At 38.7% G+C, this 25850-nt stretch overlaps 1 protein-coding gene across 8 annotated transcripts in view; it reads right to left on the minus strand.

The window, feature by feature from the left end:
• CDK14 (cyclin dependent kinase 14) overlaps positions 1-25850 on the minus strand; it is a 464786-nt gene that overhangs the window by 119689 nt on the left and 319247 nt on the right. For 5 of the 8 annotated variants that reach the window (XM_067562226.1, XM_067562222.1, XM_067562224.1 and 2 more), the window contains one exon: positions 19196-19259. In XM_067562226.1, coding sequence (XP_067418327.1) covers positions 19196-19259 — 64 coding nt within the window. Of the gene's footprint in view, positions 1-1519; positions 1817-10641; positions 10745-19195; positions 19260-25064; positions 25092-25850 lie in introns of those variants that run through there. The other 3 variants (XM_067562227.1, XM_067562228.1, XM_067562229.1) reach the window with 3 other exon arrangements.

The following is a 25850-nucleotide window of genomic DNA, read 5'->3' on the forward strand; positions in this document are numbered from 1 at the left end:
AAATGGGTGGAATTAAAATGCAGCTCGACTTAAAGTAACTTGGTTAAAATGGAACCATAGGATATCAAACTTTTTTTTCCTCTCATTGATTTCCACATCAAATGTTTTATCTAACTGCCAACCTACAAACTCAGAGTCTAAGGGCTTATCTACATTGAAAAGTTTTGCCACTTTAACTATGCCAGCATAGTTAAAATAGCGAAATCCCCTCCTCCCCACAGTTTAGGAATCAAAATAAGATACTAGTATAATGCACCTTTATACCAGCATAACTGTGTCTACACTAAAAATTTAACTAGCATAACTACATTGGCAAAAAAAAAAATCACATTCCTAACAAATATAGTTATGTGAGTAGAACTTTTTAAGACCAGCCCAAGGATTAGAAAATCAAGATGGCTTCTTTCTAGTTTGTGCATCACCAGAAATAAAGATTCTGTAACAGAATCATAGTTAATAATTCTGTAGATGATGTATGAGCTAGAACTGCAGCTACCTGACTGTCCTACTGCAGTAGTACAGGAGTAAAAAGTAGGAAAAATGTAATTTAGTCAGTAAAGAAATGAGACTTCTAAATAGTCAGGGAGCAGATCTGTTGAGTAAGAAACCCTTTTTACACAGTTTCTCCACAAACTAGCATCACTCTTAAGCTGTATCCATTAGAACCATTAATATCTCTGCATTTAGGTTATTTTAATGTATTATTTTAAAAAAATTATTTGAATATTGGAAAAAAAATTAAACTTTCAGACTCCCTGCCCAAGGTAAAAAAAGGGATGGGATTAGAATACTCTAGTAATAAAAAGTATGTTCCTCAACAAACGTACTTCACAAAATAGAATTTCTTGACTGGAAAACTATTATGAAACTCATAAAACAGTGAGAACCTTTGGTGAGATGATCCCCTGATAAAACATACCATAAAATTACTGATCATATGCATGAGTAGTATTCAGATAAAACACTATAATGCTAAATGTATTTATGCTCCTCTAGTCTAATAAAAATCTTAGTCAACAACCAAGAACTTTAGTAATTACAGAACCTTCCCATTCCAATTAAGGTTACATTAAAGAAAATTTATAGCGCATTATCTAAGGTACTCACTAGCCTGTAGCATAATAGAGCAGTGCAATTAATTTAAACCTGCAGTGTGATTTTTTCACTTATTTCTATAGTGTGCTGACACTGCAGTGGATGCACACTAGCAGGGGTCAAGAAAAGAAAGAGGAATAGTAGAGAAGTGAGAAATTAGTAAGTACGTAATTGCACAAAGTAGCAAGTTATGAGTTTCCACTTCAGTTCTCTGTGTATATATGGTAATTAAACAAACACACTTTTGAAGCAAACTGAACACCACCACAGAAATTCTGAATACCTCCTTTTATATAAATCTTCATTACACACCGTACTGTATGTACTAAAACTAATGTAACCGTAACGTTATAAAGAAGTAAAAAGAATGATATATGTTCTGATGAAGCATACTATGCAAGTACCCAGAACCATTATTGCATGCCGGACAATGGAGGTGTGAAGTCAGTAGTGGGAGACAGTGTCCGTAATCCGATATTAAAAAAAGGAAGAACAGTCAAAAAAAGAATAGAGTGATTTATACGTTATGTATTAAGTGAACAGATACAATCTCAGCAATGTGAGTGTGATGATAAATTAACAGAGAAATAAGTGTTATAATTTGTCTAAGTTCTTAAGTCAAGTCCATCACTTAATGGCGCAACCACCGTTGTCTTGGGATGAGATCTTGGCTCCACTGAAGTCCATTTACCTCGATGGCACCACCAGTAGACCGCCCAACCTGGATAACAAATAGCCTTCTGGTGAGTGTGGAAAAAGGGAGAGAGGGTGACAAAACAGGAAAGCACTCAAACAAATAGTACAAAGACAAAAACAAGCCAAGGGAAGGGAGAACAGTGCAGGAAGGGAGGGAAGGAGACAGAGAAAGGCCAGGAAAAAGTGAGAGAAACATGGAGGAAAAAGAGGAGATGTAGCAATAACATCTGTGCTCCAGCATGGCACCTGGAAAGCTGACGAGGCACCCATCCATCATGTGAGGGGCACTCTAACACAAGAGATTGTGAATAGAGCTTGTCAGAGCATTGTGGTGAAATTTCACCAAAATATGCTATTTTGTCAAAGCTGGCAAGTTTAGCAGGGTCTGTTACACTGACATTTCCACCACAAAGGTTTGAAGAGAGAAAATGTGAGAGAGACTGATCTGGGATGTGGGAGACCCAGGCTAAAGTCCCTGCTCTGATTCAGAGTAATCTAGGATGAAGAACTTTGCTCTGAATGAAGAATGAAAAAGAATGTCAAAGCCTAGAAAACTGCTGTGAAAAGGATTTGTCGTCCTCTGGTCAGTTCTAGTTGTGAAAAGCCACAACTGCTGTTCTCATGTTGGCGGAGCCAAACTGTGTGACTGAAGCACTTGGAAATATATGCTACACTTAGACAGTTGATTTGGGATAGTTGGGCTTGCAACAATAATCAAGTGTAAATTCAATGTAAAAAAGTCATATTAAATACTACTAAAGCCTGTGCAAAGCTTGCACATTTTTGGAACTCGATTCCTTCTCTGATTTTTTTTTGGTATTGCCCAGCTTTGTGCAAGCTGATAACCATGGCAATGAATGCAGTAAGAATGACTGGATAGATTAGACTAGACTGAAAGATAGCACAGTGAAGGCTTCCCTGGTACAGAATACTGCTGCATATTTTACAGATCCCTTAAGGGATACTGGTGCATCTTTGTGCACTAGGATTCAATATTTGGTTTTACTTAGCATGAGCACCTATAACTGATTCTGGGTAATAAAATAGTGTTAAAAAATCTTCATGCCCTATAACCAAAAGAACTCAAATCAATAACAGACATCACTTCACACTGGCAACATGTGTCCAGTATTCTTACTCCATCCTACAAACAAACTTCTAGGAATCATTAACCATTTCTGCAAAATTGCACATTATAAAATTAACAGAACAGAACAGAAGTGCTATCCTTAAGCTAAGGAGGGAATATATTGCCACTTAACCACCCTGTTAAAATTAATTCTGCATCTATATAACATCAAGGCATTTAGGGTGGCACTTTCAAAAAGGCCAGGGGAGCTAGGTGCACAAATCCAAATGATGGTTAGGCACCTAACTCCCTTAAGCTTCTATGAAAATCTCAGCCTAAATGTCCAGAAGATCTATCTAGGTTGCACTACAAAATTGTAAACCATTGTTATACCAAACTAAACTTGACAGAGCAATTGATAAACCTCTCCCTGATGCTATTAGGAAGGATAAGTATAACCAAAATGAGAATATTACTGAAATTCATGCTTCCTTTATATACACCCTCCTGCTCTGTTCTAAACCTCTCCTTAAAGAAATCCTCGATGCACAATATTTATCTGGCAAAACAATCCCTGTAAGAAGGGAGAAATTCTAACCCTCCCCTTTGAAAAAGAAGGATTTTCAAACTCTATTACTATGCAGCATGATTATGTTCCTGCTTCCCCTAATTGATATTCAAAATCCCTCACAGTGAATCAGCCTATTAACACTCTCACTTCCAATCCAAGAAGCCCTACATATTACTTTATAAAATCTCTAGGTAAACAAGGTAAGCAAACAACAACAAAATGCTAACCTATATCCTTTTAAACATAGAAAGATATTTGTAAACTCTTAGATATGCCTACTTTAACTGGAGCCACACACTAATGTTCACCTCAGACGGCATCAAAGAGTAGCTCCAGAAAGGCAGTTTCTCTTCCCAATATTTTCTCAAATCCATAAAATCCATAACCCCCACATCTCCACATAAAAAGATATTTTTTTTAGGTTAACTCAACTTTTACTTGGTTAATAATCTAAAGAATAAATATATTAATGATGAATCTGCACTATTAGACAAATAGGCCTGCCAATACCGTGATCTAAACCACTGGGTGAAATTTAAATTCCCAGATAATGTTCCACATATAAATTCCTTTCCTTCAGAAGCTTCCATTGACTCAGTGCCATCAATCACCAAATTCATAAACTTCACACCAGTTATTCTCAACTTTTTGCATGCTATGGCCATAGTAAAAATCAGCAGGAGTGTTTACGTGACTTCAGTAGGATGGTTTCACCCTATGTCAGTATATTACAACATATAAAAGCATTGGTGCCCCCCTTTCATAAAAGTTTCCTAACTTCCCTCAACATCTAGCCATAAAGAAAGAGAGCCATCTCCGCAGACTGAGATGAGTACCCATACTTTAGACCATATATTATTTCAGAACAGCTCCACATAAAAATTCATCCATGTAAAAATTGAGATATTTACTTTCTCAGTAAATCACTTTGAGATCTATAGATGAAAAAAGCGCTACGTATGAGGTAGGTTTTATTACCTCTTAACTTTGCCTTGTGAGAACCAACTAGTTCTAGGGCTAACCCCCTCCCCCAAAATCACAAAATCCACACATTTTTTAGGTTAGCTCAACTTTTTCTAGATTAATAATTTAAAGAATATGTAAATATAAAACAAACAATGCCCCCTCTCTCTCATCTCAACAAAATAACAAATCTACACAGGAATGTTGCAGATGTCACATCTCTCACTTCATTTATTTGGAGATTGTTCAAAAATAAGTGTCTAATGGTGAGAGCATGTGAATTGTATAAAGCAAGGGTTCTCAACCTGTGGGCCAGGAGGTCACAACTGCAGTTTTCTTCCCATATTGCTAAATGGAAAGGAATCCAAGGTAGAAATGGGAGAAGGATCATCACGGGGGAATCCCAGTGTGTAAAAAGTTGAGAATTCCTGGTGCAGGAGAAATGATTCAAGATGAAATTGAAAAGTGAATCCTCATTTACCTTATTGGTCTAAAACTGGAAGACAAACTATCAAATACACCTGGGACTTGACACAAATCCTTCTGTCTCCACAGGAAATGTATAATCAGACATGCAAAAGCACAAAATCCTTATTTATTGAGAAACAGTATAAGCAAATAGCTCATTGTTACACTATGGAGGAGAAGGACTATGACAACAGACAACATAAATTTGCCATCTGGTATGAGAGAGTCAGAATTCAAGGGAGAAACCAAACCTCACTAACCAAAATGCACCTACATGCTACTTCTCTCGTAGAACTATAAGACAGGACTAGCCACTACTGTGAATAAATCATATTGGAGAAACAATACTCTAAAGTATGCAAGCTACTGTGAAGAAGGCTGTAAGGTACTTGCTTACTTTCATCAACATTTAATTTAAAAAAAAAAAGAAATCCTGTTAAGCAGTGGGACTGAAATTGCATATTTATTATGACTTGATCTCAGTCACTGATTCAAATAGTGACTACAGTCATTAGGGAATCAAATCCTTTTAGATAATTTTAAATTTCTCTAAATGCATTTATTTTCAGTAAAAAACACAGTAGACAAGTATGTTAAATTTGTCTGGAATTTAAAATTAAAATAGTGCTGTGTTGAATATGAAAATTTTAAAGGGAACTAATTTTAAAGGGAACCAATGTTATCTGAAAAACCATTATAATTAAATTGAGCAACATAAACTTGATTTTCTCTGAATTACTATCCTAAAGGTACACTGATCACCATCATCAGGCATGTCTTGCTGTGAAAAAGATGGATTTTCATACAAGCTTTGCATTTCACTAGTTGAAGATGATTTTTCAACACATGAAACAAATCAGAAAGGAATGAGTGACTTCAGATTTTCTGTAAATTGCACAGACATTAAAATGTGTTTAAGATTTGCTTCTGAAAACATAAGTTCAAGCTAGCAAACTCACAACTAATGAAATGGTCTGTTCATAACTAAGTGCTATGTAAACAGATCAGAGTTCTGTATAGTTATACTGTGTGGCTATCTTACTAGTAAAAGCAGATACGTGATATTAATATTTCTCACCAGAAAGAAAAATAAACTATTTTAACCTTCTACAACCTATAGATTACTATTAGGGTTTTAAAAGCTAACAAATGGAATAAGAGACAGTAGGTGGCTTTATGTGCCTATATATGCACACACACGTGCTCACATACATACATAACTGCTCTCCACTGCAAACATTATAGGCTTGATAAACAGGCTCTTTCTAACAGCCTTGCATCAAGGACAGGTTCAAACAGAAGAGAATTTCAGGAGAACTCACTAGTGAGCTTATTAGCAGACCGTCGAAGGAACTATTGGTCTGCTGTGAGAATTGAAAAAATAAGTACTTGCATTTTAAGTAACATAAAACAAGATGAGGTTTTTTTCCTTTAATCAGTCAGAAAACACATGAGCTATTATATCTATCCCATTTATTTGCCTTGAAGAAAATCTAGAACAGGGAGAGAAGAAGCTATGCAAAGAATTAAAGTGGACCAAATTTTGATTTTGTTAGTTTTATTTTCAGCAGTATTGATAATCAGCTTCTCTAACTATACCACTTAAAATGCAAGGAGTTTGACTTCAAGCCATTTTTCACATTATTAATAAAATCATGCTCATTTAATGTGCCCTACTATTCTTCTCTAAAACCAAATGTGATTAGTTTCAATGCAAACATTTAAACATTTATCACAGTAATATTTTGAACAGATTAGTAAACAGGATTCTTTAAAGTGTGGTTTTTTTACTTTCAAAGTAAATACATTTTTAATACTGAAAAACAATAATGTATTGTGACTTTTATATAGCTCACCACTTTCCTACCAGAGATTTTAACATATATATTGCTTTTATGTCATCTAAGGGTAGAAAAGACAAGTGAACCATACAGTCTATCCAAATCATCAAGTACTATATAAAGCAAGAATATACAATTAGGACTTTTTCACTGAACTCCAGCAGTAGTACTCAGAGCTGCATGACAATCATGTGATTCAAGCTCTGCTTTCTTGGTTTCAAACGGACTTAACCATATTATTAAGAATCAGACATGCCCCAAAATGAGATGATTCTCTCACTTAAAAAAATGAATTCATCTCCTCAGTGCAGATTTACTGATGGAGATAAGGAAGACATATTGTCCCCGATTCAGGAAGGCACTTATGTGCAAAATTTCCATTAAAGTCAATGTTTAAAGGTACTTAAGTGCTTTCTTGAATCAAAGCCTATGTAAGGAGGGCACTCTTGGACTTAGTGGCATGACCCTTGTGCCAGGACCAGACCAGAGTTGGATCCCCAGGTCTGGGCAAAAAAACTTTTGCCAAAATATGTCAACTTTAAGAAAAACGGGTTTTTTGGGAGTGGTGGGAAGGGTTGTATCTCAGGAACGCTTTGGTCAAATGGTCCCAAATTTGGCCACTGACCAAATCCCAAGCTCCCATGAGGCACACCAAATTTCAAGGCAATCTGAGTAACTGGATGGATTGTAGAGCACTAAGAGTCAAGGTTTTAAAAAAAAAAAAAAAAAAAAAGCTGCTCTTAACCGTAACTATAGGCAATGCTGAGCTATATGTCCCCTGTCATGTGAGCCCTCATTCTTATACCTCCTCTGAGTTCTGAAGTTGGAGTAGAGAATGAATATTTACTTACTACCTGTAATTTACTCAGTCACGCTCTCTCTAAATTGCTGACATGCTAGGAAGCAGTAGAAATTTATAAAAGCATGTATGCTGTGGCTCAATTCATCATCCAGCCCTTCAAAAATCATTACATATATTTGCTTAGATTGTTAGACTCAAATAGTCTAAGCAACATTTAGGAGATGTCTTTTTTTTTTTTAATTTATTAATTACTAGATGTGGTTGCTTCTTCCCTCTCAATGAAAAACATCTGTGCCTCCACACATACTACCCCCCCAGTCATGATGGCTATGCATGCAAGGGAAAATTTAATTTCTTGCTTGGATAATATTTTTGTAACTAGTCCATACCAACATGAATAGAAATGCAGGTACAGGAGTTTAGAATGTTCTGAAAAAATCATTACCTTGCAATTCTAACATCCCTTCTTCTAAAAATGTACAATATGTCTATAATGCAGAAGTCTTGACTCCTAATCAGTTTTCTAAACCATCCATTGCATCTTAAAATACCCCAGAATTCTTTAGTGATGGCTATATCATTTTGTGGGGCATAAATCCAGTACCCTGGAAAGAAATGTATGTAAACCCAAGCTCCTACTTGTCACTGACAATTGTTTGGTCATATTAAAGATACAGAAATGCAACCTCATTGTCTTTCCAAGAAACATTAAGGATGGTGCAACAGAATGCTATTTTCTAGTCCCTTTGGTGAGCATAAATAAGAAACGCAATGTGTATAAGGCAGTTAGCCAGCACTGTATTACAATGTCACGTTAAATTATTTTTGGAAGATGGTGCTGTCCTTCAGTAACGCTCACATGCTTCCTTTCCCAATATGCAATAGCTGCTTTAACTTTTCTGCTCTTTTTAATATCATCACCTTTTCTGAAACCATTGATAACTTGTTTTTCCTCATACTGCAGGTATTAGAGATCATCAAAATTTCAAAGTTGTCAAAATTAAATGGGAGGAGGCAAAATATTTTTAAAAGGTTAAATCCCGACTAACTCCAGTTTTTCAACCAGCTCAAAATATCTTGGCTAGCAATTTGATTGCACAGCTATTTGACCCAATGTTTAACAGAAAGAGTTGACTGGAATTTTGTGACATTCTACGGTGAACTCAGTTAAAGTTTGAAAAGCAAACACTCGTTTTCACATATGGTATACATCTCATAATGTTTGCTATTTTGCTAAGTATAGATTTTCTCCTTTACCCCACAGCAGTCAAGCATTGATTTAATCACTCACCCTTCCTGAACACACAAGGTTCTTTAACACGAGGTTCTAAATCTCTACCACTTTGTACCAGGAACCATCATTTCTCCTCAAAGACCATAGGATGGTCATTGTTGTGTCACTTATCTTCAACAAAATCTTTATAGTGTCTCATCAGTTCCCATCTTGCTTACTGTAATTGTTTCTGATTATAAATACCGACTCTTTAAACTTCAAGAGGGCCTCTGATGATGTGTACAGAGTCCATATACCATGAAGCAGAGAAGAGGTTAATGCAAACTGAAGGAGTGGGAGGAGCTGGGCTGAACTGCAGTTCCTGATATACAAAGTTGAGCTTTTCAAGGAAAAAGGCAGGCTGGGGACAAAGGAAGCTCCTCCTGAGAGCTCTCAAGGAAGGTTCAAGTTTCTGCAAGCCATAAAACCAAATGTCTGGTCAGAGGAGATTGACACACTCAATGGGAAAAACCTGCCTGTGACCAATGGGGACCAGACTGGTTAAGAGGACCAGACAAAACATCCAAATGTAAAACAGGTAGTGAGATCACGTTTGTACCCACTAGAACATCCAGTATAAAAGGGGCACCATGGAGAAGATTATGTGCTTCCTGATACAGCAGTTAGTCACAGCCCAAAGTACCACGCTCCAGACAATGAATAGCAGAATTAGATGTAAACTATTATATTACAGATGCTATTGATCCACCTGCACCAGTGGCAACTGGCCTCATCAGCTCCAGCAGGCAATGAAGTTGGCTAAACAGCAGCAGCTTGATGCAGTGTTGCAAACTCTTATTTTTTCCATGAGTGGTAGGCTTTCAGTTGGGACTGGAGCCCGTATCACCATGACATGAGAATCTCCAGTCCTCTCCTGAATTTTAGCCCTGGCTGGGAGAAAACTCTCTGATTGGCCGCCTTCCCCACTCTCCCGCCCCTTGGGGAAGGGCAGACAATCAGAGCTGCTACAGGAGACAGACAGAGCTCTCTCTCCTACTCCAGGCAGGAGTAACAGGCACTGCTCCACTATAGGCAAACTAGGCAGCAGCTGAGGGCAACAGATTCTGCCTAGGTGGCAGAGGCTGCCACATCAAACCACTGTACTCCCCTCAACTTCTGCCCTAACTACTGAACCATCTGGCTTGGTTTCCCCACCACCCCTTAGGGGGACATGCCTCCCCAATTGAGAACATCCATTCTAAAACATAGGAGGAGGGTGGCACACTGATATTTTTCATAGGGAGGCAGATTGTCTTGAGCGGCCTCTGAGAAGCAGACACCATTCTCTCTCCTCCCCTATTCCCTCCTGGGAGCCACAGGGTATCTCCTCCTCCTTCCCTGAAACATCAAGCTTGGGAAGGACTAGAAGGGGGTGAAGAGCCCTGAGAGCTGCAGGAGGAGCAGAGGTGAGTCTGGGTGGGTGCAGCAGAACTGGTATGGGAGCTAGGGGACAGGCAAATGACAGAGCAGAATTGAGACAGGATTGATTGGGGTGGGCAGAAGGGTATGTGTGTGGGGTGACAGCTCCTGCAGTGGCCAAACCACTGTATGCTATATATTTGGGAGAACACACACATGCAGGGGCCATGAGGGGGGCGTCAAAACAAATCAAAACGGACCAAAACCACAATATAATCTGAAGCACTGTTGATCTGGTAACTGCCCGGCAACTTGATTTTGAGGCATTAACCCAGACAGCAGGATTGGGGCCATTTCAGAAAGCTGATAAGAAAAACTAATAGAACCAGCTAGGCGAGTCTCCAAGCAAAAATCTGGGCTTGTTTGACTCACTAGTTAGGTCTTGAATCCAGTAGAGAAGAGCGGCTGGAGTGAGAGGAAGGATTAGAGTTCAGACATCCTAGCCCAGTCTCTGGAACCAGAGACATAGGCCCAATTACTGATATTGCCTGAGAAGCTGGTAGTCTTCACTGATCTGGCATCACATGGAGGATTTCTTTCACTGCACCTGTGAGGATGGGATAAGATCTGATAGAGTGGGAAGTGCTAAATCCCCCGATAGCTGCTCAATTTCAGATGAGACTTACAACAGTGAATGGTTATATACCCAACTCCTTGTGCCCCATACATTTCTCTGACTGCTTCTGCATTTGGCCCATGAAGAAAACACCAAGAGGACATATAGGCAACAAATTCACTGTTGATAAATGCAAAGTAATGCACATTGAAAATAATAATCCCAACTGTACATAACAAATGATATGGTCTAAATTAGCTGATACTACTCAAGGAGGAGATCTTGGAGTCACTGTGGATAGCTCTGAAAACATCTGCTCAGTGTGCAGTGGTAGTCAAAAAAAGCTAACAGCATATTAGGAACCATTAAGAATGGGATAGATAATATGACAAAAATATCAATGTCACTATATACATTCATGGTACTCCCACAGCTTGCAAGCATACTGCATGCAGTTCTGGTCGCCACATCTCAAAAAAAGATATCTTAGAATTGGAAAAAGGACATAGAAAGGCAACAAAAATGATTAGGCATATGGAAAAGTTCCCATATGAGGAGAGATTAAAAAGAGTGGGACTGCTCAGCTTAGAAAAGAGAATGCTAAGGTGGGTATGATAGAGGTCTATAAAATCATGAGTGGTGTGGAGAAAGTGAATAAGGAAGTGTTATTTACCTCTTCACATAACACAAGAACCAGTGGTCAGCCAATAAAATTTACAGGCAGCAAGTTTAAAACTAACATCAGGAAGTACTTCTTCACACAACACACAGTCAACATATGGAATTCATTGCCAGAAGATTTTGTGAAGGCCAAAAGTATAACTAGGTTCAAAAAAGAACTAGAAAAGTTCATGAAGGATAAGTTCATCACTGGGTATTAGCTGAGACGGTCAGGGACACATCTCTTTGGGTGTCCCTAAGCCTCTAATGCCAGAAGCTGGGACTGGATGACAGGGGATGGATCACTTGCTAATTGCCCAGTTCTGTTCATTCCCTCTAGAGCATCTGGCATTGGCCACTGTCAGAAGACAGAATACTGGGCTACATGGACCATTGGTCTGACCCAATATGGCCATTCTTGTGGTCTATTTCTGAGGAAGGAAATAACCTATCCTGACCGCAGACCTACTTCTTTGGGGCAGGTATAGATCACAATGCCCAGAACTTCTATGTATTAAACCCCAATTGTCACTAGGTGGCCCCAAAACAAGTTGCCTGAAGCTTGTTAGTTTTCCTTCTTCATCAGAGACAACCTGTGACAGGAAAAGATGTTGTCTTAGTAGGGCCAATGGAAAAGCATACATCCAGTTATCAGCACAGCTCATAAGAATAGAATACGGCAACTTGTATCACAAGGCAATCCCTCTTCATTCTACAATGGTGAAAAACCACTGCCTCAGCATAGCTCAACGTGTTTTCCAGGATGGGGTCATGCCATGAGGTATTAGCAGACCAGACTTTCATTAAATGAAAAATACCATTTTGTAAAGTAAAAGATGATGGATGGAAATGAAGGAATGTGTAGGAAGTAAGAGAACATAACCATTTATTTAGTAACATTAGTTTTAACTAGGGCTATCAATTATTAGCAGTTAACTCAAGCGATTATCTCAAAATAAATTAACTCAAATAAAAAAATTAATTGCGATTAACTGCAGTTTTAATCGCACAGTTAAGCAATAATAGAATACTAATTTCAATGTATTATACATGTTTTTGGATGTCTTTCTACATTTTCAAATATATTGATTTCAATTACAACACAGAATACAAAGTGTACATTGCTCACTTTATAATATTTTAGATCACAAATATTTGCACTGTAAAAAGATAAACAAAAGATAGCATTTTTTAATTCACCTCATATTAAGTACTGTACTGTAGTGCATGTCCTCTGGAATGGTGGTTGAAGCATGAAGGGCATACCAATGATTAGCATATCTGGCACGTAAATACTTTGCAACACCAGCTACAACAGTGCCATGCGAACACCTGTTCATACTTTCAGGTAACATTGTAATTAAGAAGCAGGCAGCATTCTCTCACATAAACGTAAACAAACTTGTTTGTCTTAGTGATTGGCTGAACAAGAAGTAGGACTGAATGGACTTGTTGGCTCTAAAGTTTTACACTGTTTTGTTATTGAGTGCAGTTGTGCAACAAAAATATTCTACATTTGTAAGTATAAAGAGATTGCACTACAGAACTTGCATGAGGTGAATTGAAAAAATACTATTTCTTTTGTTTATCTGTTTACAGTGTAATATCTGTAATAAAAAATAATATAAAGTGAGCACTGTACATTTTGTATTCAGTATTGTAATTGATATCAATAAATTTGAAAATGTAGAAAACATCCAAAATATTTAAATAAATGGTATTCTATTATTGCTTAACAGTGCGATTAAAACTGTGATTAATCGTGACTTTTAAAAAAAATTGTGATTAATTTTTTTTAATCATTTGACACCCCTAGTTTTAACATAAAACAATAAAGGGAATAAGTTCACATTTCACCTTAATATAACATGGATGTTTTTAAAGTAGCTGCTCTCTTTTGTGTGTGGTGCATGGGTACTCTGGGAATAAGCTACGTTTAAAGATTATTCAAATGAATATCAATTAAAAACAGATACTGGGCTAGATTGCTATATGCGCCCATGCAGGGAGGTAAGAGGACGTAAGATGTGTCTCCCTGCCCAACCTGAGTTACCTGGATCACAGGTCATAACTTGAGTGGGAAAGCAGCTTCCTTGGGACTGCTACTCCCTCTCCCATTCAGTTGGGCAGGCAGAGGTGGGCCCATGCCTCCATCCCCCCCAAACACAGGAGCCATCACCACTGAACTAGCATGGAAGAGGAAGTAACTGATCTGTTCCTGGGGCAACACACATACACATTGCCCCCGTACTCAGAGCTTGTGGCAAAGCCATAGCAAATACTTATGAACCAACCCAGATTTCATCAGGTCATTGCTATCATTCACTATATGTTTGTACGGTGCTCAACACCATGGGACCCCCAACTGCTCGAGACCTCTAGGCTCTACAACAGTAATAATAATAATAGTTTTTACTTTTATTTTTGTTTTAATTTCCCTGAACAGCTTGCTCATTTGAGCATAGGGCTCCCAGGTGTCTGGTTTTTGACTGGAAAGTCAACACTGCTGACCAGCGGCTTAAAGTCTGGCTAACTGCAGTAACTGGCCTCCGCCACCAGGCATGGGAATAGCAGCAGCTCCCAGAGGAGCATCCGGTGGAGAGAGGTACCGACAGCTCCCCCATCCTGCCCCAGTCACCCGCCTATCCCCGGAGCACGGCTCCTCCTCCCCTCCTGCCTACTCACCCTCCCAGCCCCAGAGTGTGGCTCTCTACACTCCCCTGTCCTGCTCCACTCAATCCCCATAGCGCAGCTCACCCTCCCCCATCTTGACGCACTCACCCCATTGCCCTTGGAGCATAGCACACCCTCCTCTGTCTTGTCCCACTCATCCTCCCAGCCCCGGAATGTGTCTCCCCTGTCCTGCCTCAGTCACTCACCCCTGGAGCGCAACTCTCCCTCAAACGTCCTCCCAGTCACCCCTCCACTCCCAGAGTGTGGCTCAGTTGGGAAGGGGAGGGAGTTGGAGAGAATAGCGAGTGATGGTGGTGAGGGAGAGGAGTGAGCGGAAGGGCAGGGCTTCAGGGGGAACAGGCAGAGCAGGGGCAGGGCCTCAGGGGAAGAGGCGGAGCAGGGGGCAGAGGAGGTTCCAGTGCTCACTGCTCAGTTTTCACAAAATTAGAAAGTTGGCCACCCTATTTGAGCATGAAACACTTCTTTACAACAGTGCTCATGTCCCATGTTTGCTTGCACAACCAGGCTGGAAGAGATGACATCTGAGCACAGGGAGATACTGTAAGAGAATCAGGATCACAAAGTTTTGGAATTGAGTTAAGAAGGCAGATATCTCACAGTTCTCTATTTTGCACTTTTAAATTTAAGTATTTAGATGAAAAACAGTGTTGAAAATCCACCCAGTAGGTAATTTAGTAGACTGGATAAAAGTATTTGCAAACATAGACGGGACTGTTTTGGTGGAGGGCAGGGCTGAGAAACAGTAGGAGATGACACAGCAGACAACTTTCAAACTGCTTTCAAGATTTGCATGACAGGGCGCTACCTCAAAGGAACAAAAGGTTAGTGCACATCCTTTCATTGCAGGCTGATAACAACAGGTGGGAAAACCACCTACATTTGAATAGCCTTCTTTAAGGGTGAAATAAATGATAAAAATATTTTTATTTCCCCAATTACAGACTGAGAAAGCCCCAGAAACAAAACAGGTGGCAAATTTAGAGCTCTCTATGATTGGCATTAGAAGTGGACTCATCATTCAGCCTGAGAGAAGTTTATTCGCATTTTAGGATATCAGTCTCTCTCTCTACTGACCAATCTTAGCAGAAGATCCCTGACATCACTGCTTTTGCTAACTACAATACATGGCAGTTGGGCCTGTGGACACTGGAATGGAGAAGCAGCAACCTGGAACATCTAATGCAATGTTTCTCAGATGTTATTTGTCTCTCCCTAGTAAAACGTGATTAGTTCCCTGAGGCTGAATCATAGATTTTAACTGAATCACAGCGTAAAAAATTAGTTACCTATTGGAATGTAGACAACAAATAAAATGAAATGCTGTTTAAACTCTGGTTTTTTTTTTCAGCTCCACAGATACTCAGTTAAATAGCCAGAATTTCTTTTTTACTAGTCACTATCTATTATTGATACCTTCTGCTCAAATGCCATTGTTTTATGCTTTTTAAGCAGCTAAGCTTATAACATCAAAGTCTGCTGTGAACGGATGCTAATGTTCCAGTCATCAGTGCTCTTCTTTCCTTTCACATAAATGGGTTGTCCTTGCTGTTTGCAAGTGCTAGGTTTAAATTCTAGCTCGTATATTTATGTTTAGATGGGGATGTCACTTTTTTAGAGCTCTGCTCAACACACAGAAATTTTGCCTGAGTAAGAAGTGTTGAACAAACCCTTGGAAAAAAGAAAATATACTCCCATGCTTTCTATTTTTAAATACAATAAATCCATACGTCTTGGACACAGATGGAATCAATTCAAATTTGGCAAGACCATTTCAGGTTCATTATATTGTACTCTGGGACTAAGAAAACAAAGAGACTAAGCCATTTCAAAATTATAAATCTGAGAAGTGTTAAAATACAGCATTAACTCCTCAGCTTCTGTTAGTACAAGATGACTGAAATAATTTTCTGAGTGAAGTTCACTTGGAAAAATCTCTTATAGGGTGTAATTCATCCAAGTGCAAAGGGTCTATCTAAGCACTATAGGAAGGGCAAAGGGGGCTGTTTGAGCAGCTGCAAAGAGACCATGCAACCCCTGTGGTCTCCAGAGAGGTTTCCCTGATGGCCACGCACAGGTCAGCATGAGAACCAGCTCTCCAGATAGTGAAAGGGCTATGTTATCCATGACTAACCAGATCCAATAGCCCTAGTAGCCTGAATAAGTGGTATTATTCCAGCCCCGCCCATAGGATGTAGTACTTGATATAATGCAAGCCTTGCTTCATGCCCTGTCCCTATGCTGCAGGTGTTGGATTTTTGCTTCCCCAGCCATCTTGCCTTTCACCAGCAGAAAGTCCATGTATTCAGGCTCTATGCAGGTGAGGCTAATTTCACCCCTACTGTTGTATAAAGCAAAACCAATGATGCATCTTTGTGACATATTAAAGGGCTTATTTGACATTTTAATCGTCTTGCCAAGAATACCATGTGAACTAAAGGGGGAGGGGAGGCAGGGGGCAAAGGGCGCGCCAAGCTAAGCATGCACTTGCAGCAAAAAGAGGCTTTTTCCCATGAGGAGGGGCAGAAGTCTCTCAAACCCCATGTAAGTGAATGGGAATTAAGGGTGCTCAGCACCTTGGAGCAACAGGCCCCATATAGATGAAAATTGTCATCAGCCAGGATAATAATTATTTTGGCTTGAAAATCTGCATACTTCACAGGGATGGGGAAGGGCTGAAAGAACAAAGAGCACTCTGTGCACCCTTACGGAAATGGGGAAAGTGTTGAGTGACCATTTACCATGTTGCATTTATCTTTTTCCCCTCATTACTGCATTTTTGTGTGTTCAGAGCTGGCAAAATCCATGCTCTGTAACAGAGGAAACAAAAACAAATCCAACACAATGGCCATTTTAAAAATTACATGCCCCTGTTACATTTCACTAAATGCCAGCTGTCAATTTATTTCCCAATGTCCCTTTGCAAAAACTGAAAGAACAAACCCTTATGGCTTGAAGCATTTCAAAGCCGTTTTCTAACCAGAAAGTTTCTTGACTGCCACCTACTGTTCAAAACATTTTAATCAACCCCTTTATTTTGGTAACAAAAATACAGTACTACTAAAGCCATTTCCAGTTTTTCCACTTCCAATATCCCAGCGTATTAAACAACAAATGTCTTTGGAATTTTTTTGAAAGTGGTGTTTTCTTTAATGAGAATTAAATTTACATGCAGTTGTTTTTTGCATTTTAGAGAAAATATTTTTTAAAATATAGAATGTGTTAGGCTAAAACCCCTCCAGATTTACTTAATAGTTCTGTGCTATTATTGAAGGGTTCCTATAGTATTCTATGACAAGAAGAGGTACATCACTCTTTCTTTCAGATCTTTTGGATGACTTCAGCCTCAATCCTGCAAACACTTACACACCACTGAGGTCAATGTTAACTTAATTATGACCTCACCTGAGCAGAATCTGGATTCCATTATAGTGCAGTAGAGCTTGGTACCTACTTCCAGCCTAAATGGTGCATATTTCTGACCAATTTATAGAATTATAAATTATAAATTCAATTATGAATTATAAATTCAATTACAGAAGTCTACTTGTGGAAGAAATAAAACATCAGCATTTTGGTTGCATCATGGCTTGTCAGGATTACCTACTGATCTTTAACATTTAATCAAGTGTGAAACAGAAAACTACTTTACAACCTTTGGTGGTACTCAGTGATGCAAAATTTTAGGGATAAATACACTGAAATTTTCTCTTAACAAAAATTGCATACCATGAAAGTAGTTTATAAACAGCTATAGCGCCTCTGAAGCTTCCAGTACTGAATCTGACCAGTAATTCACAGGGGGACTACCCAAAATTATCACTTGGAAGGATACAGAGAAATCAGTGGGATCATCTGATTAGGGATTTATGCTATAAGCCAAACCCAATTTATAAGGCTTTGGGTAGGGGAAGGAATTGGGAGAAGAATTAATTTTGAGCTCTATTCACATGAAGAAAACATCAGTGTTGTTAGACATGATTTTTAAAAATGGTTTAAGCCAATACAGGTTTAAAAATGCTTTGCCTGTTCAATATGCACCAGGTAAAATCATTTTAATTTGTTAAGTCAAGGTCAGTTATTGCAGTCAGATGAGAGGAAGCTGTTATTCTGCAGGGTTGATATAGGGAAAGAGTCACCTACTCCAAGAAAAGTTGCTGCCTGAAAGCCAGCAAAAAACAACATAAGCAAACACAGCTTGATTTGCTGCCCTCCTCTCAGACTATCAGTATAAAAAAAGAGCAATAGTGGCAGCTGAGAAAAAAGGAGGAGAAAACAATGAATACAGAAATAATGGATTAAGTTTAAAAACCTCAAAACATTTAACTGATCAAGAGAATTTGTACAGCATCATAAATACTAGACAATTCAGGGAACAATTACACTAGAAACTGGTCCTTCACTCCTTATTCTCCAGGATACAGATTGTAGACTGTTTATGCTAAGTAGCAAGAGAAACTTCCTAATAGTTAGATCCATTTGACTGTGGAACAGGTTTCTAAAAGTAGTAGTAGAAGTATCATCAGTTTGGCCATTTAAACCTAGTGTTAGATAATACGTTAACTAAACAGGAATTTGTTAGTCTTTAAAGTGCTACAGGACTCTCGTTGTATTAACTAAACAGTGGCAGAAAAAATAGGATATTTCCATCTTCTGTTTCCAGGATACCTTTTCCTATCACATTGGTTCCCCTGTTTAGAACATTATTACACATTGCATCTGTTGATCTACGTCAACATACTGGCCTACGTCGCCCTACCACTGACAGGAAATGTAGTAGTGCAACATTTCATATTAATGTGCTACAAAGGGAAGCTATGGCTCATAATGTGCTAAAGGTCAAAAGCCAACTAATATAGTGACATGTGAAATGCTAAAATGAATGCACTGCAATATGCTTACAATGCATTTGCTATCCTGCAACACTATTCAGATTATTTTGGAACAATGCTGCAGAAGTCCATTAGCAAGTAAGTGAACATGCCAAAAAAGGATGAGTGCCATCTCAAAACCCTTCTTTCAGCTAGCACATAAGGTTTTTAATATGTACTCCCAGAAACACTGAAATCTTGATAACTTATTTAAACCTACCTAGCTTGAAATGGGGTAAAGAATGGACTCCAGGCCACGTATCTTCGTTTGGTGTTCCAAGTACCTGTTAGCAAAGAAAAAAAATGACCCCTTTAATTTTAGCATTGCCAATAGTTGGCTCTTATATAGAGCCGTTCTTCCACAGACCACAATGCACTTTACAGTACAAACTGTTGTTAATCTTAATTAAGGAAGAAAAAAGTTAATGGACTTACCCAAGGTCACATAGCAAGTCTGTGGCAAAATCAGTTATTAGACACAAGAGACCTGACTTGTAGTCCTTTAACCCTTGTCAGTAAATTGGATTCTCTATCAGATGATACATTTATTACAACTGACATTTCACTGACAAATGTCAACCTATTTGTACATCGCAGAGAAGCAGAAATGGCACAGATTAGGCCTTTGAGCTCACTGGAAATTTAGATCTTTGTAATCCTAATAAACTAAATGGACATATACAAGTTAAACGATTTTCAACTCCAAGAGCTTGCTAACTGCTATGTAGCATAGCAGATGTACCCAGACGGTGAACCAGACTCCCAAGAATGCAGTAGGAACAAGAACTTTAAAAGAATGGCCTTAATTTTAACATGAATTTAGTGCTCATAAAAACTGAAAGACTGTGAAGACTGCAATCTTCCATCTACCCACAGAACAGCTTCTGCTTCTATTCTCTTCTGTGCAGATTCTTATGCTGCCTTTCTCATCATGATACCTGCGCATCTTCCACCAGTGCACTAAGGGATGGAACTAACATCTATCACATATGGTTTATTCTCACTCATATGCTTTACCCAGGGATTGTGCATATGTTTCACACACATCTGTCTGCAGAAAATGAACCATTTAAGATTGGGATATATTCCACAGAGCACCACTTCCACAGTTTCAGCACTACACATATTCTAAAATGTGTGTTTTTTGTATACACAGAACCTGTTTCACCATTGCCTTGTGTAGTCTTTTACACTAGCGCAAAGTGGATGTGAAATGCCTCTCCGTGAAATGGATACAATAATACTTATCTACAAGCTGTGCTGCAAGATTTAACTATATGATTATTTATATTTTAAAAAATCATACAAGATTGCTGAGTGATTTACAGTACAAATGCAAAGACGACACCCTTTCGCGGCAGAGTTTTCTAATTAAAAGTTGATCCTTTTAGGTGGATGCATAGTGATCCAAACAAATACAGTAAACAAATAAAGCATTTAAAATGAGACATCTAGTGAGAATAACAAACAGTGGTGAGCAGGGAGTGAAGGACAGCAGTAATAAGAGCATATGACTACTTAGTTATGGTACGTACAGACATCCTGGTGATTGCATTAAAGTTTTATTTTAATTAATGTTATAGAACAGTGTTTTCTATATTTCAAAAACTGTGCTTAATTCCTGTTTGAATAAAAGGTGTTGTGGACTAGAACTGCGGCTCAATCACAGCTTAACTTCCCCTTTCTTCTTTAAAAAAAAAAAACCAATGAGAGTTCTGTGGCACTTTAAAGACTAACAAATTTAATTTTTGTAGGCATAAGCTTTCATGAGACTCAGCTCACTTCGTCAGATGCAGAGATAGAATGATACAGTAAATAGGAAACATAGATATACAAGTGCATAGAGAACAATGGGGGAGGTGGATGAAAGCCAGGTACTTGAGGGCTAATGACAGTCATTGAGTAGGAGGTGATAATGGGTGAGTAAAGCAATTACCTCTTGTAATGAGAGAGCCATTCTAAATCTCTGTTTAAACCCAGTTTGAATGTGTCAAGTTTGCAGATCATTTCTAACTCAGCAGTTTCTCTTTGAAGTCTGTTTTTGGAGTTTTTTTGGAGAAGTATGGCGACTTTCAGGTCAGTGACAGTGTGCCCTGGGAGATTAAAGTGTTCTCCCACTGGTTTATGGATGTTGTTATTTTTATGTCTGATTTGTGTCCATTTATCCTTTTGCGTGTGATAGTCCAGTTTGACCAATGTACATGGCAGAGGGGCATTGCTGGCACATGATGGCATATATAACATTAGTGGATGTACAGGTGAATGAGCCCCTTATGGTGTGATTGATGTGGTTAGGACCAGTGATGTTGTCACTAGGGTCGATGTGTGGGCAGAGCTGACAACAGAGTTTGTTGCAGGGATAGGTTCCTGGGTTGCACTTTTTGTAGGGTGTATGGTTGCTGGTGAGTATTTGCTTTCTTCTTTCTTTTCATCACTTTTATTGACTGAAGGAGAGGGTGTATATACAGTGCTAAAGCAAGGGGCTAGAAGCCAGGAGGTGCCTCTGATTCACCTGTGCCACGATCAAGTAAGTTTCATACAGTTCTTTGCAAAGCCATTTTCTTCTGGTACCTCTAGCACTATATAATCAGTATGTCTCACCAGAAACTATGCACTATAATTCTGTCATACCAGTAGAGGGAGCCAGTGGATTAAAAACAAAGATTTCTCCCAATTCTTAAATGAAGTTGTAGGCGTGCTTGAAAACTTGGCATATTTTTACAGCATGCTTCAGCAATTCAATGAACAACCCCTCCAAGTAACTATATCAATAAAAGGAAAATTATTCAGGCTCTCTCAATAAGACTCTTTTAGATTATGACTATTTTATTAACTGTCCAATATTTTAGATCAGATTCATGAGCACCACACCCACATACTCTCTCCCCTTCAATCAGCAGCAGTAATAAAAAGAATGAAGGGCAAAATTAGACTGAGTGAGGCACAGTTCTAGTGTCAAGTGCACTTTTGTGCACTTTATAGGTAGAAATCAAAGCTAGTTCATGAAATCAGAAACCTTCTGTGAGGTTAAGAAGGTTTGCTGTGCTGACTTAACAGGGAACAGAACAAGAGAAACATATACAGCAACGGAAGTAACTTTGGTTTCCAAAGTGGTACAGGAAATAACACAAAAGGCTTTGTCACGTGATCACTTTTCACACTAAAACTTTGTAACATGACCAATTCTTCTTCCCTCCTTTCTATTCATTTTCTGTCTATATATTCCAGTACAGCTACAGTATCTGGGAGCCGGTTACCAAAATGAGTTCTAACCAAAGTAGGACCCAAATATTCTACACCACTGTTTCTGTAGTCAAAAGTGACTCGTCTGCCAAAAACAACTGGGATATTCCATCACTTGGATTATTACTTATTATTTGTAGGATGATAGCTCCTATTGGATATAATCAGGGATCAAGACCCATTGTGCTTGACACAATCCTTGTCCCAAAGAGCTATCAGTCTAAACATGAGAAAATACAACAGGTAGAGATAAATGATCAGCACAGAGGACAAAGTAACAGAGAAACAATCACATTTGGCATAAGGAGGAATAATTTCCTGTCCACTGCCTAGGCATTAGTACCAAGAATTTTGTAGGCAGAGCCAGAGGTGGTTTAAAGAGGGATTTCCATGGCACTGCAATGGTTTTCCCGTCCCATGAAAATTTTCAAGATTTCAACAATTTTTCCCTTTCTGCATTTGAAACAGACCTTTCAAATATTTTCAAACATGCACACACACACAAAACAGACTCACCCCAGCAGGGCCAATGGCCCAGAGGCTCTTCCTGATTCATACCAGAGTCTTGAACCTGGGTCTCTCACATGCCAAATAATTGCCTTATTCAATGGACTATTGACCATTCTGGTGTGGTGGTCTCTCTCTTGGTCTCTCTCCCTCCTTCCCTCCTTTGGTTTTGACCAGAAGTTTCATTCTGAGACTCTTTCCCAATGAAAGTTTTGTCAAAACTGATACTTTTCTGTGAAAAGTTTTGGTTTTCACAGTACTACATTTTCGAATGAGAAAAAGTTCTGTCAAGAAATTCCTAACCAGTTCTAGATCTTGTGCCACACACAGGAGTACAGCGCCAGTGACAACCTAGTGACTTGGCTGGGGCTTTAAATTGTTGCTGCTCATAAACTGAGCTAGCTAACAGGGTGCTCCAACCTGGGTGCTGATTACCCAGGCTAACTGCAGTGATGACTTACCCTAAGGAGAGTTGGTCTTTTCATGCTTAATACAGCAATTTGAAAGAGTAAACGGAACAACTCCTGGTGCCCACTGTAATATTACAGCAGGCTCAATAATAAAATACTTAAAATAGCTAAAGCACCTTGGGAAATAAATGGTTTTTACTGTAACTGGTCTGACTTTTTGAGTTGGAAAAGAAACTGCTGCTTTGCTTTTTAAAATTAGTTTTACAAAGACTCAGTATTGACCTCATGAATACACTCCCTGGTATCCAAGCTGACCATTATTTTATGGTAATCTTTGCTTTGTGAACAGTATAACATTGCCAGCATAATTAGTCATATTGTCCTGTATTTTCTTCAGAGTACAAAAATAATTACATACTGTTGCATAATGGCCACTCTGGTAACACAGTTGCCTAGCTGATCTGGGTCCCTTGTGGGATAACCCATGGCTCAATTTTTTTTCCTCCAGCTCTTTCTGAAGTAGTGGGATATTCAGTAATGGGCCAACAGATTCATTAAAATTGCAGAATATACAAAGCTTTATCCGATTAAAAATAAAACTCTTAAAAATACAATGCTTTAATACGGTTATGTACAATTTCCTTAGTACTTGGTATAAGAATTCCTGGTATTCCTCAAGAAAGGCATTGGTTTGTTGTTAACAACAACACAAACAGACCGTCCAGCCAGAAGCTGATCCAGAAATTTGCAATGACAAAGCAGGAATGTGAGCAAGACCAGAAGGCCAATGAGTTGCACTTTGTGAAAGACAGGCTCTATGAAATCCTGGCTGTTTACTGAATTCTCTTTTAGACACTTCGTGTTTTGGGTCAACTCTTGATGGATAAACATGAAAGTAGATCCACTCAAACAGTCTTCAGAGAAGATCCACATTTTTTGAATTAAGAGGTGGTTTGGGGAGTTTTGGTTCCCCTCTCTCCTTCAAAACACAGACCTTTTAAAAACAAAACAAAAACAAAAACTTTCTGTGTATGGAAGAACTGTCAAAAATTCATTTTTCATTTAGAAATCACATTTTTCCCCCCAAAAAAATCTTCAAGAAAGTTTCAAATATGGTCTCTCCACTTGCTGATCCACCACAGTACATCCCGAGAATCCTTGGTTGTGGTGCATCATGGGAGATGTGTGATTGGAGAACCAAACCAGAGAGGAGAACGAAGGGGCATGAGGCACCACAGTGGCATTTTCAAATCATGTTTTTGTTTTGTTTTCGTCTGAAGTTTTTTGGTTGTTCGTGTTTTGATAAAAAGTTGAACTTTTCTGCAGGAAGCAGATATTTCACAAAACATGTCTTTTAGCTGAAAACCCAATTTCCTGTACAATTGTCATCCAGTTCCCACCTACTACACAGGTGGAAGAGGAAGTGAAGCAGCATTGTGGCATCCAGGCAAGGGGAGGGTGAGCATTCACCATTTTGTTTACAGAGAAGGATTTTCCCAGTCAGAAAAGCTATTCTGCCTGCCTGATGGGCTGCTACGCATAGGGCCATCAAATCCAGACTACCTTGCAGCAAAACCTGCTCGTGTATCCTCCTCTTTTGCTGACAAAAATTCTCTTCTAGTCTTCTGAAAAGAAGTTTATTTGATATTTTCTTGCTGTTCCTTCTGTGCTGAGAGGTCACTTGCCAAAACCTTTTATACTTACAGTGAAGGTGGTGGGAAGCTTTCAAAATCAGTTATCAGCAAAGGAGGAAAGGACAACCTGCAAAGGCAAAAACTGTTCTGCTGATCAAAATACTACAAAGTTCTTCTCGACAGCATTCAGTCTGTGCAAAATAATTGCCATCTTCACCGTGGTGGACCAATGTCATTTTACTGCCTGGCTTCCAATGGCAGTGAGAAGGAGAGATGTGTAGGGGACCATCAGCAGCTTTCTTCATCTTCACAATTGGTCTTTCTTTATAGAAAGTTAAAAAAGATAGATGTAGTGACTATCAGTATATTACGCATATGAACTCAAAGTCTGCTGACTGACAATTGCATCTATGCCTCCTTGTCTAATTCTGCAGGGCATGATGTATGGCAATTAAGTGTCAAGCTTAATATTCAAAAAAGAGAGAAAAAGAAATGGAAGAGTCTTGATACCAGTCATTTTTTTCCACACCAGGAGCTCAATAGTTCAGTTTCCTTGAGGGGCAATAAATTTAGCATTTTAGCATTACACACTTTCACATCTATCAGAGATGGGACAAACAAATTTTAGCTCTGGGAAGATACTAAATGTTCTGAGATTTCTAGATAGATTTGGAAAAGGAATGGATTCAATTTTCCAAAGGGCAATACCCATCAGTTAAGGTTGCAACAAGATATTTGGGGATACATATATATAGCCATTTATTTATTTGGCTATGTATTCGGTGAAAGGAGCATTCACCCATTGTTCTAGCTGCCCATGAGGTAACTTAAAATACAGTTATCAAAATCTCATTCCATTCTAACTAAACTGCAGCAATTCCATATAATCTCTGAGCAGCAAACTAAGCAAATCAAAAGTTAAAACAAGAGAAAGGATCACTTTCAATTCTGGGTTCAATTCCCAGGTCTGCCATAAACTTCCTGGGCAAGTCACTTATTCTCTCTGTAATTAAGTTCCTCATCTATGAAACTGGGATAAATACTACTTCCTTTCTTTCATCCTTAGTCTGTCTTTTGTTTA

The sequence above is a fragment of the Emydura macquarii genome, unplaced genomic scaffold (genome assembly GCF_026122565.2).
Source record: "Emydura macquarii macquarii isolate MOO-44397 ecotype Brisbane River unplaced genomic scaffold, CSIRO-AGI_Emac_v2 contig_2422, whole genome shotgun sequence".
NCBI classification, from domain to species: Eukaryota; Metazoa; Chordata; order Testudines; family Chelidae; genus Emydura; species Emydura macquarii.